We start from the raw sequence: 12,617 nt of genomic DNA on the forward strand, positions 1-12,617 counted from the left end.
AAACACTAGATTATTTTTTGCCTTGCTAACAAGTTTGTTAAATATTTTAACATCTTATGGCCCCATGGCAACTACTGTATTTTTTTTTTTTTTAACCTTTTGAGGGTGGGGGAATTTTGTGCATCTAAAATAGGCTTAATTGTATTCTTGAGGTTATCTTGAGATGATTTCGGGGCTTAGCGTCCTCTTCTTCATGAGCCACTCAAACAACTGCTCTTCAAATCAAGGCACTCGAGCCTCCTTCGCTACAAGAGAGGGTCGTCTTAAAAGGCAAGATCAGATCAACAGTTAATTACCTCTCTCTCTCTACTGCCTTCAAGGTAAGTAATGAAAAATATGTTTAAATACAAAACAAATATTAAGAAAATCTCACATAATGGTGCAAGAATCTGCAACATGAAGCCCTTCTCTCACCCCAGACGACAGAGTTTAATTCTCGTGACGCACCTTTTACATCAAGACTTTGGAAGATTATATACTCAACCATTTTGGTAAGTACAGCTCATTAATTATTGTACAGTATTTAGTTTGCATGTACAGTACAACACATTTATGATGCAGTATAGTATACTCGTGTATATACACTACATACACAGTACAGTAATATTCTGCATATACAGACCAGATAATGTAAATGTTGACGTACTATCCAGCAGCAAACATACATTCTGGTTCCAACTGTTAATTACATTCAACTGCACAATTCTGATCTGCTAGTTAGCTCAATCTGGGCATTACAGCACTACAAAACTAATTATCTAATAAATCTAATAATTTAGAAGACAATTTTGTCATAAGAAATATTGTAAGAGTTTACACTAACAAACTACATGCAAGCTTAAATTACAGTTTATAAAATGTCTCGACACTTTCTACTATTCAAAATGTCTACTGTAGTTTAAAAAAAAATCAACTTAAGGGAATTTCTAGGCAAAAGGACAAGAGCAACTACTTTTAAAAAATTAAATACACTTTATTTACCCAATCATTACACAGTTTCAAATTAAAACATCCTGAGTTATTAGCCATAATATTTATTGCTTAACTTACGACATAAAAGGGGCATTACAGTATTACCTAATGGAGTTCGGTGCTTGGAGCTTTTCTAGTGCCCTCCAAATCTTGTACAGTATTACCACAACCTGGATTAATATTAACTACTATGTAATTCCCATCATCGGGGACAGGAAGCCTGTACTTAGGCTTACCAAGATCGCCCCCCATAGGCCAACAACCGATCTTCCCCAGGATGCAACTCGCAATAGTTGTCTATTGTACTCCTTGGGTATCTATTTACTGCTAAGTGAGCCGAGGTGTCGGATGAAAGGAACCACGTCTAAGCATTTCAGCTCTACCTAGGTTAGGGTAATTATGAGGTGTGGATGTAGACCACTGTGCCACAGGAGCCTATATATATATACCTATACATTATCTCTAATCTGTGGGCTTATTTAACTCCTTTGTGCTCACTTGTGTACATTACAGAGGTTCTCTGAACTTTAAAGCTGATCAATTCTTTGCCAAGCTGTTTTTTACATTTGAACAATAACAACACACACATACAGTATTCTACAACACCTCTACATTTTGGTTTTGTGTTCTTAAGAAGTTGGTGTTACTGAAGAAAACAAACAATTTTTACAACAGCTTCCTGTAAACAATCAAGAAATAATTTTTGTGCAAATTTTTATTTGTTTAAGCCACTACTTCATAGAGATTCACATTAACAAATTGCCTAACATTGCAATGACTGAGTTTTGTCATTTCTATTTGAATCTGTGTATGGGTGAGGGTATGCCCATGTATGTATGTATGTATGTATGTATGTATGTGTATGGGTGAGGGTATGCCCATGTATGTATGTATGTATGTATGTATGTATGTATGTATGTATGTATGTATGTATGTATGTATGTATGTATGTATAGAAGATAAAAAATATATGGCAAGTAATATTGATATAATAAAGGAATGTCTGAACATTTCAATGCACATTATTTATACACATGGGTATTTGTAAACAAAAAATTTGGATACTTCAGTGCAAAGCTGGAGATATGAAGGGCATATGTTATATAGATAAGCTTAAGGAAAGTTTGTAGCGAGATATAGGGAGGTTAATGGAGTAACATGTGAACAAATGCAAGATATTCCCTTGAGATATGTTGACAGCAGGTAATATTGTACTTTGTAAAACAATGTTGGAATACTTTTCCAACTCGTTTTTCGTCTATCATGAGCTAGTAATGCAGAGGTGGAATTATTATTATTATTTAGTGAGATTGAACATGTAGGGAAAGTGGTGGTGTTGAAGTGTAATAGGTTAGTGCCGAAGTAGTAAAGCGTGACGGGTAGATGTTGAAACATGATAGGTTAGTGAATTATCAGGGAAAGCACCAAGTCATTATGACTATATACCACTTGTGAGGGGGATCAGGATAAGGATTTGAGATGGGATGGGGGGAAGGAATGGTGCCCAACCCATTGACAGTCGGGGACTGAACGCGTCCTGCATGAAACGAGACCGTTGCTCTATCATCCACAAAGTGGATGGTAAAGCGACGGTTTATTGGTGTTCAACACGCATATATTTCTACGGGTATTGAAATGCAATAGAGAAGTACTGGGCACAAGCTAAAGTAATACAAGTAGGAAAATATTTTAAAATGTTGAATAGTTAAAGAATTGTAGCTGAAATAGTTCTGCTATCCTTAAGTGTTGGTAAATTACTCCATATACATTATAGCATATTACAATATGCATTAGACTAAGTCACTCTTAAAATTTATTATGATATGTGAAGGTGTGCAGACATTATATTGCTGCTCCATAATACACAAAGTTCATTTCCGGTATTGATGACTTCCACAAATTTTCTTATTAGTTAACTATGTTATAAAATTTTGACAAAGTATTATGTTTTCTGTAACTTTGCACTTTTAAAGGCCTTCACCATGTCTTCACGGGAATAATTTAAGCTCCTCTTCTCCGGGCTTCTGTTTACTAAGTATGCAAAGACTCTTACATTACCCCAATTATTTTACATCAATTTTTGTTACCAGACATGGACACACAAGGACTACTAGAGATTCCACCTATAACATTACAGGCTTAACCAAGCCACAACACATTTATAATAAGGATCCTTCAAGTTAATAAGTGCTATTGCTGTAACACGATGCCCTGGTATACAGTATTTGCATAATACAGGTATAATGATGTACCCACACATCAATATGCCTTCTGAAAGGAACACACATTTACATTTACTTAAATTGGATTTTGAATATACAAGTGGAAACCCATTTTTATCTCAATTGACCCCAGAGGGTCACTGTCGCCCTTGGTGGCCTCATCAAGGACTGGAAGCCAGCAGCTTATCAAAGGGGGTCCCAATTGTTGCTAAAAATTATCAGCTTTGTTTTGGCAGTAAACACTTTTCCAAAATATTTATCATGAGTTTAGGTGTCTTGTAGCAGCCTTTTATTGTTTAGAGTAGTTTATCTCGGTACAAGGAGGCCTGGTCGAGGACCGGGACGCGGGGATGTTTTTTTTTTTTTTTTTTGAGATATATACAAGAGTTGTTACATTCTTGTACAGCCACTAGTACGCGTAGCGTTTCGGGCAAGTTCGGGCATGTTAAGCCACGAAATCACCGCAAGGTAGCGTTGTGCAGAGGGAGAAGTGTCATGTTCACAGAATAACATGATATTTGAACTAAAGTTCACAGAGAGGGAAAAAGAAATAAAAGATTCTCCTTTTCCCTCTTCAAATTCATTACATCATTATTGTTTGTCATAAATGTTGAATTTGGAGCAAACATTACTGGTGGTTGTATCATGAGATAAATTTGTTCTCCAATTATGGTACTAATTATGATAAATTATGGTTTATCCTGCCATAAAAATATGCATAATAAAACATTTACTAAGCAGAACAGTAAATGCAAAATTCATAAAACAAGATATGGAGACATTTTGGTCAGTCCTGGACCATTAACAAATTGTATGGGGACTTGATATGCATGTATCATATATATCAAGTCCACATACAATTTGATAATGGTCCAGGACAGACCGAAACGTCATCGTTTACTCCATACTTCTGATTTGTGGTTTGGTCATCCTATGTTCAGCCATGTTATTGTGATTTGTCCTCTTAAAGTAATGCTGTGTTGAATCTGGCCTACTGTATATACTGTAGTTTTTTACTGTTGAATATAGTTTTACCCTGTATATTAAATGTTAAACATTATTTCCACACATGAATAAGTATTTAGCAATAAGGGAGCAGAGCTGCCTCTTTCCTTGCCATAGCTGATGGATCCACATGTATTTTCTCACATTAATATGCATCACCTTAATCTATAACTTGACAGTTACACAAGGAACATGTGTGCAACTTACAATGAGCTACCCTTGTAATAATTGTCATGCTTATATAATGGTATCTCTTAATATACAGTACAGTATTCACATGTAGGAGTCAACCGATGAACTCCTTCCCTCAACTTATTTATTAATATAGATAAAAGATGCTTTTCTTGGCAAGTTCATTAGTAAGTTCCCCCGGTTCATTGGCTCTAGTTCCACAGATGTTTTCACAATGCTACCAGGCCTCTGAACTTGCACAGCACCAGAATCTATACCAGAACCAGCATCTACTCAATACCAGAATCTGATGTGCTCATCGAGATCAGGAAAGTATGGGAATTTAAGATGTGTGTTTCCTTATTATTATTTTGCTCCAACTTTATTATGTTGCATTCTCAGGTGTCTTTACCGAGTTATTTTCTCCGAGGATTTTTTGGGTGTCAAGAGGCTTCTGCTCTCAACTCACCTTGGTGCTTGTGTAGTGTGTGTGTGTTGTGTGTATGTGTATGGGAGCCGGTCGGCCGAGCAGACAGTACGCTGGACTTGTGATCCTGTGGGCCTGGGTTCGATCCCAGGCGCCGGCGAGAAACAATGGGCAAGAATTTCTTTCACCCTATGCCCCTGTTACCTAGCAGTAAAATAGGTCCCTGGGTGTTAGTCAGCTGTCACGGGCTGCTTCCTGGGGGTGGAGGCCTGGTCGAGGACCGGGCCGTGGGGACACTAAAGCCCCGAAATCATCTCAAGATGTGGAGCTTTGTCCTTGTGCCAGACCTGGTTATGAGAGTTTAAGTTCCTTGTGTACTTTTGCCTTGGGATGGAGGGACTAGTATTTCCTATACAGTGGAACCTCGATTAACGAATTTAATCCGTTTCGGCACAGAGCTCATCATGTGAAATGCTCGTCTTTCAAACCAAATTTCCCCATTTAAAATAATGGAAATAAAATTAATCCGTTCCACCACCAAAAAACATCAATATGATATTCAATTTTTTAAACAATGGAGCAGCCTACCGGACATTCACTGAATGAACCTTTTTGACATGTGATCTTTTTTCAAATGTTTTCAATTTTTTTTATAATTTTGTCTAAAAAATAAAAATCAATGCTTTGCAACATTATAGCAGCCACCCTTTTACATCCCAGCATCATTAGCATCTTTAAAAAAAAAAAAAAAAAAAAAAAAAAACGGTTATTTGCATCGTTATTTACAACGAAGGTGTCCGAGAATTTGCGAGAACCAGCGGGAATGCTAGGAAGCACCATGTGCTTTTCTTGTTAATCAAGCGAAAGCTCGTCAATCGAGACGAATGTTTGCCGAGTGGCACACTCGTTATTCGAAATGTTTGTAGATTGAGGCCCTCGTCACTCGAGGTACCACTGTATCTCTGTTCCTCACCATCTTGATCTGATCAGAGAAATTTGCAGACTGCATCATTCTGCTGGATCATACATGGCCAATTCAGCCATGGCTTCCAGCCCTTCTCACTTTTTATCCATATCCTCTTACACTCCTAGGACTCTGCCTCTCCCAGACAATTGGCAGTTAGACTTAACTCAATAGTCAAAGGCTATCCACCAATCATTGTGTCTTGAACTTTCTAGTCAATTGTACTACACCTTTTGATTGGGTATTGGCTCTGTGTCACATTTCTATCCTTCTTCCCAGTGCTAGTATGAGGTAGCTTGGCAGTCCTTCAGACTTTCTCTTCACCAACTGTCCTCTGTTTCTGTGCCAGTTATCATGCACTTCCTCTCCTGCAGCATTATTGAGCACTATATCATGCCCAATACTGCTGCCTCCCACCATCTGGCCTTGGCAAAGCCTCTCTTGCTTGCTTCTGGGATAAATGTTTTTCTTCCCCTTTGCCTTAAATTACCAGAGACATTATTTTTACATCCAGCCAGCCTACTTAAGTCCTAGGATCAGGTTCTTTCTTATCTCGATTTTTTGTGTCTTCCTCAGCTGAGGATTCCTTTGTCAAGGCGGCTTTCATGTTGACTCTGGCTGCCGACTCTTGTGTTCTTTTGTCCTTGGAATCCCTTTCTGTCTCCAATATTCTTTGTCTGGGCTAAGAATGCATCCTCTGCATCTTGTTGATGTTCTCTGGTAGTGGACACTTGGTTAATTTGACCGGGAGAACATTAGGGCCTTTGTTCTGTTGCTGCATAGCAGAGTTATTCATGTGCCGGATACCTGCTGGAGTCTTTTGTCAAGGCGGCTTTCTACGAAATGAAATTTCTTTCATTTCACCAAGGAAATGGATATACTACCCATTTCCTTAGTGCCTTGAATTTTTTTTTTATTTTAAATATACAGGAGTTCTTACATTCTTGTGCAGCCACTAGCACGCATAGCATTTCGGGCAAGTCCTTAATCCAATATTCCCCGGAATACAAGTCGCCAAATCGTTTAACAACCCGGTACCCATTTTACTGTTGAGTAAACAGAGGCTACAGTTAAGGATTGGTGCTCAGTAAATCCTTCCCAGCCAGGATACGAACCCATGACAAAGCGCTTGCAAAACGCCAGGTGAGCGTCTTGCCACTACGCCACGGGGACTGCGGGTACTGCTGATACAAAGGCCTGGTTTTCCTAAATTATGTTGGGTGGTTTGATCCAACCAGCCTGATGTGTATTCACATACACAAGATATGCATAAGTACTGTATGCTATTCCTACCATTGCTAATATATCTACAACTAATATTCAGGCTAAGGTTTTCTGGCACACTCACCGAGTGTTGGGTGCTACCAGGCCTGTGTGCCAACTGGACAATTTTCCAGTCTGAAGAAATCAGTTTTCTTTTCTCATGCATAAGCCGCTTCTTGTTTGTTATTCTGTTTGTTTCTTTTCAGCAAAGCTGGTCTTACTCTCAAGAGGCACTGTTGGGAGTATGCGCCAGAAAATGTATGATAGGCCTGCCCAGAGCTCAAGTGGTGAATATAATGGAACTTTCCTTGCGGGGCAGCCTTAGTAGCTCTGTGGGGATTGGGTGCATCTTGGGGTGATGGCACTCAACTAAGGATGTGGGCTAGCTGAACCCTCATGTGAAACAGGATGCAACCATGTGGTCGGCAAGCTGTCACATGCATTACTTCAATTCACCATTACATTCTAGGTGGTTTTATTCTGTTCTTGGTTGATCTTGGATTCCCATACTCCTCTTGTCTCTTTCAGCCTGGAGTTTAGTTGGCTTGCATAAGTCTAGGGGCCACATAGCAGTGTAGAGATCTCTGGTATAATAAGCCAATGCTCCAGGGGGATATTAAGGCTATCCAGAGAAAGAGAATTTCGTTACATTTAACACTACAGTAATTAAATTAAAGAATTAAACACCCAAATCAGAATTTTTAATACTAAATAGAATGAGTCTAAATTTCTATTACTGACCATGGTGTTTATATGTACAATTCATGATGCTTCAAATTACTGTATTCAAATTGATGATGTATTGAATGAACATTCTCCAACATGTTACAATGAAAAGAGAATATCACCATTACAGAATATATCTCAAGAAAACATCCTGCTAAGTTAGGTAGCTATCTGAAGATCAAACTTTGCTTACTAAGTAGGATCCTGATCTATGGGTTTCTTGACGCTGTACCTCGTCCCTGCCCTAGCAAGAGGCAACACCAGCATAAGGCCTCTGAGGAAAGTACACAAAATAACCATTAGTAAATTACTCTTGATATTACAAAAAACATTTGCTAAAAAATATTGCTGTTAGACTGAGAGTTAAAAAATTTAAATATAAAAATTACCCACAGCAAAATGGGCTCACTATACACTGAAGCGTGGTGATAAATATATTGCCTTGAATATAATGAAATGTCAGTGTGCGTGTTTCCTCGGCAGTACTATAGAGCCTCCCATACACACACAAACCCCCTACTGAGAACTAGGACCAAACTCTGGCTCTCACCAAGGCAAGGTAAAGCATGGCAATTGCAGATCAACCTAAACCCAAGATACCTGGCCAGAAATTACAGGTGGGTGGAATAACACTTGCTTCAGCAGTGACAGGTAGATAAAACGCCACCTGTTACAGACCAGACGAGTGATTAAACAAATGTCTCCTGCCGTCTGGTGTCGAGCATGTGGTGTTAACGGCTGAACCTAGACGATGAGCCTGTATATAACTCGCATCAGGGTTGCAAATATTGTCCAAGCAGTTTCATATTTTGATGCATTCTACCTTTCAGATGATCTTTCCTTTAGTATTGTGGTGATTTTACATCCTAGATTATCCAAACCAAGAGGGATAGCTGGTCGGCCGAGCGGACAGCACGCTGGACTTGTGATCCTGTGGTCCCAGGTTCGATCCCGGGCGCCGGCGAGAAACAATGGGCAGAGTTTCTTTCACCCTATGCCCCTGTTACCTAGCAGTAAAATAGGTACCTGGGTGTTAGTCGGCTGTCACAGGCTGCTTCCTGGGGGTGGAGGCCTGGTCGAGGACCGGGCTGCGGGAACACTAAAGCCCCGAAATCGTCTCAAGATAACCTCAAGAAGATTGTCACATTTTGACACTCTACCCAAGGCCAATAATTGATGTACATGAAAATGATAGCAGCTCCCAAAACTGACAATGTCCCATTTTCTGTTAGTGGGTTCTCTGGTTGGTTACACTAGAGTACTGTATTTCGACAGTTTCTTGATGTTGAGAACGCTCACGAGAACGAACCGTAATATTAAAATGTAGCATAAGATTTTAAAACTCCTGCGGTTACATGGGGTTCACATCGGCTTTCTCAGGCCTCCAGTAAATAGACACCATTTTGAAATAAAAAATTGTGGACATCATTCCTGGGTGTGAGAGCATCAGTACTGAATGAGCAACCAAGGCCAGAGCATGCAGCATGAGCTAACACCACCGCTGCTCATGCTGCAGCATGATAATTGGGTGCTCATGCAGTTTATACACACATGGGTGTTGCACCATGTAAACAGGTTCGCAGCCGAGGGGCTAACACACCATAATTTAGAATACTGTAATAAACATGGGCCTTACCATTACTTGAAATTGTCGTGAAGGCAATGCTCTCGATCCAGCTTGAAATTAATAGCTGCCAAAGCTGATCCATAAGCAGCATCTCCTCTTGAATCTAGTGAGACAGGGAGATTATATGCCTCTTCTAGTTCTTGTAGTAGTATAGGATTCCGTGCAAGGGCCGACCCACCCCCGATGATTCTTGTAATGCCATTTTCCACAAGAATGCTGTGTGGCATCATGCTGTATAAATATAATATCAATTAATATTTCAAATGCATGAAAACAAACAAAAATCTAGCATTAAATGCAATGAAATTCCTCTCTCTGGTTGGTCCCTGTAAGCCCAGCACTGCCCAGAGACAGTGACCAAGAATTAAATAGCAAGCACTATTAGAGCACCAGAAACCACAAGCTCAAATATATTACATCACAGATGACAAAGGTTCAAAAGGAAAATTAGCCAGCAGAGATTAAAAAATGGCAGATGTTACGGTAGGACCACAAATCCACCTTAAATGCCAACCAGAGAGGCTCTGCAAAGGCCGAAAGGTAAGAGGTGATATTATTGGGCATTAATGGATGATCCACAAAGAGTCAAGAAAAAATTAAAATGTTTGGTATTTGTTTATACCAAACATTTCTCTCCAAACATTTTGAGTTTTTGTAACCACTTTTCAGCCACTTTAGCAGTTTCCTCAGTGTATGTGTGGAGTATTATGACTTCCTTAGCTCTCCCATCTCTCAGAGGGCAGGATCCTAGTACAGTACCTGCTACCAGAGAGGAATGTCTGATTTGGATCTGGCTCCTCAGTGCATAAGCACTGAGGAGCCACCAAAGGGTCTCCAGGAAGGGTGCTTTCATTATATTGAACTATTTTTTAAGATAGCATTCAAGATCAGTACTTAACCCAATTATTTTTAGAATGGTTTTAATACCTGTCACTAGAGGGCTACATGGCTTAATTTCAATACGAATGTTTCTTACATTACCATACAAATGTTTTAAAAATTTTGAGCAGAACTGTGAAGCCATATTCTTCAATTATAACACACTAATTTTGTTTAATTATGTATAAGTTGTACAGTATACATTGGATGGATACCTAATTATGAGACTGTCACACTTGTTTTTCATCACGTCATACACAACATATCAATTCATAAAGTGGATGAACAATGCCATTAAGCTCATTAATGTAATTGTAAATGCGGCAAAGATACGCAGATATATGGTAATGTGTATAGCTTCCACCTGAGGACTTTGATATATTACATAGAACCTTTCTGTAGTCTTAATCTAAATATGCCAAGACTTCTTTATAAAGAAGTTTGCTTACATATATGTAAGCATTTTTATCTCACCTGTGTATGTTTGTTATGATTCCCTTGCACAGTGACCGAGTAACTTTTCCCAGCGATACGTTTCCCAAGTCGATGTTGGTTACAGATGCATTAACTTGTGGGGTGTGACGTTCTCCAAATATTAAAGGCTTAATCTCCAAAGACGACTTATTCTGGGGGTCTCCACCCAGATCGAGAATCCTCTGCCAGATTTTAGCTGGAATGAGAAAGCTGAACTAAAAGGCTTGGTAAAGACTGATGTGGCCTCCCACCCAAGGTAGGGAGTTATAAGAGTAAAATAGTATTGAATGTAGTGAAATGCTCTTTCCTGCTGGGTCTCTCAGTAGTTCCTGGAGTTTTAAGCACTGGTATTTCCAACCCTAGATAATTACACCGGGCCTTTGGGAACCCTCTCTGACCTACGAGGAGCTATAACAAGAATCTGGGTCACTGAAAAAAAATGGGAACCTAGAGATCAGATAGCCCCAAAGCCAAGAAAAAACAAAGGTTAACCTCAAGAAAATAATTGATTACTCGAGGGGAAAATATTAACCCTGATGTAAACAAAGCTGTTGCTGAGAGTGAACTACTGTAACTGTGATATGGTTGACCACCACCAGACAACAACATAGGTCATCTGGGGTCACAGTCAGCCACCCACCTCACTCTGCAGCAGCCATAACAGAACCTCAAAACCACCAGGAAGAGAGAGTTACAGCCCCGCTCCTGTGCCAGGTAAGTCCACTACAGGCTCACCATAGCCCGTGCTACTTGGACATTTCGTTCCAAGTAGCTAAATCTAAAACAACAACAACAACAACACCAGGAAGAAGGGATCAGGGCAGGGACAGGGCATTACCAAGAGGCCCACATGAAACGGACATTTCATTACATTCAGTGCTTGATTTCTGGGAGGGTTCCGTCAGTGGCTCGCCAAGCTTACTTACAGTAATGTCACAGTAGAGGAGACTGGCTTTTCTGAGACTAAATATCAGCACAGACAGAAAAAGCAGACAGGGCTTACCAATGGGGACAAGATGGTAAGAAAGCATTAGCTGAGGGCCACACATAAGCTTCACACAGGCATGTCAAGACATATCCATTAAGTACTGAGGCCAACACTTTTTTTTTTTTAGCATTCAAAAGCCTTGAGTATAGATATATGAAATGGACATATTGGTAAAGAAAGCTATCAAAGAAATTTATAAACATTGAACTGAACCATCTTTTGAAACTGATGGTTTCATTTTCATGAAAGTCAAACCTTGAAACAAGTAAACAATACACAGCAATTACAGAGCTGGAGATGAAGGCCTCGGCTGAGCTCCAATGCATCTGTTAACAACATGAGCAATGATGGAGAAGAGCATTGTAAAACTAAACTCCCATCAAAGCTGAAGAGGAAATTGATGAAGTAACATTTACCTTGGGCAAAACAAGGCATACTTCATACTAACTCTACTGCAGTGAAAAAATACCTATTGGGGGGGAAAGGGAGAAGGGCCTACAGCCAAACCTGCCCTAAACAGTAAATCATATGCAAAGTTCATGGCACAAGAAGGCATTAAAGGCACCAATGAAAAACCTAACCCTTTCCAGCACCAGCAGGAAATAAGAACATTCCTGCAACAGGGCCAACAGCAGGAGACTGTCCTGGTATCATAGACAAGTCCTAACAGATAAAAACCCGAGAACACATCAAGTGGGACTTTCGCTAACTGATCAAAAAAGTCAAATCTGACTAACTGGGTAAGAACCAGGACCCAGATTCATGAAGCAGTTACGCAAATACTTAGGAATGTGTACATCTTTCCTCAATCTTTGATGGCTTTGGTTACATTTATTAAACAGTTTACAAACACAAAAACGTTCCAATCAACTTGTTATTTTTAAAAACAACCTCCTGGT

At 39.6% G+C, this 12,617-nt stretch overlaps 1 protein-coding gene across 5 annotated transcripts in view; it reads right to left on the minus strand.

Annotated features, from left to right (window-relative positions):
• The window catches only part of LOC123774400 (sedoheptulokinase), an 88,095-nt gene that overhangs the window by 26,332 nt on the left and 49,146 nt on the right, over positions 1-12,617 (minus strand). For 4 of the 5 annotated variants that reach the window (XM_045768649.2, XM_045768646.2, XM_045768647.2 and 1 more), the window contains 3 exons: positions 10,731-10,926; positions 9,387-9,608; positions 953-8,024 (listed from right to left, as the gene is read on the minus strand). In XM_045768649.2, the coding sequence (XP_045624605.1) occupies positions 9,389-9,608; positions 10,731-10,926 (416 nt within the window). In that variant the 3' untranslated portion in view covers positions 953-8,024; positions 9,387-9,388. Of the gene's footprint in view, positions 1-952; positions 8,025-9,386; positions 9,609-10,730; positions 10,927-12,617 lie in introns of those variants that run through there. The other variant, XR_011223413.1, reaches the window with a different exon arrangement.

Source organism: Procambarus clarkii, chromosome 61 (assembly GCF_040958095.1).
Source record: "Procambarus clarkii isolate CNS0578487 chromosome 61, FALCON_Pclarkii_2.0, whole genome shotgun sequence".
NCBI classification, from domain to species: Eukaryota; Metazoa; Arthropoda; class Malacostraca; order Decapoda; family Cambaridae; genus Procambarus; species Procambarus clarkii.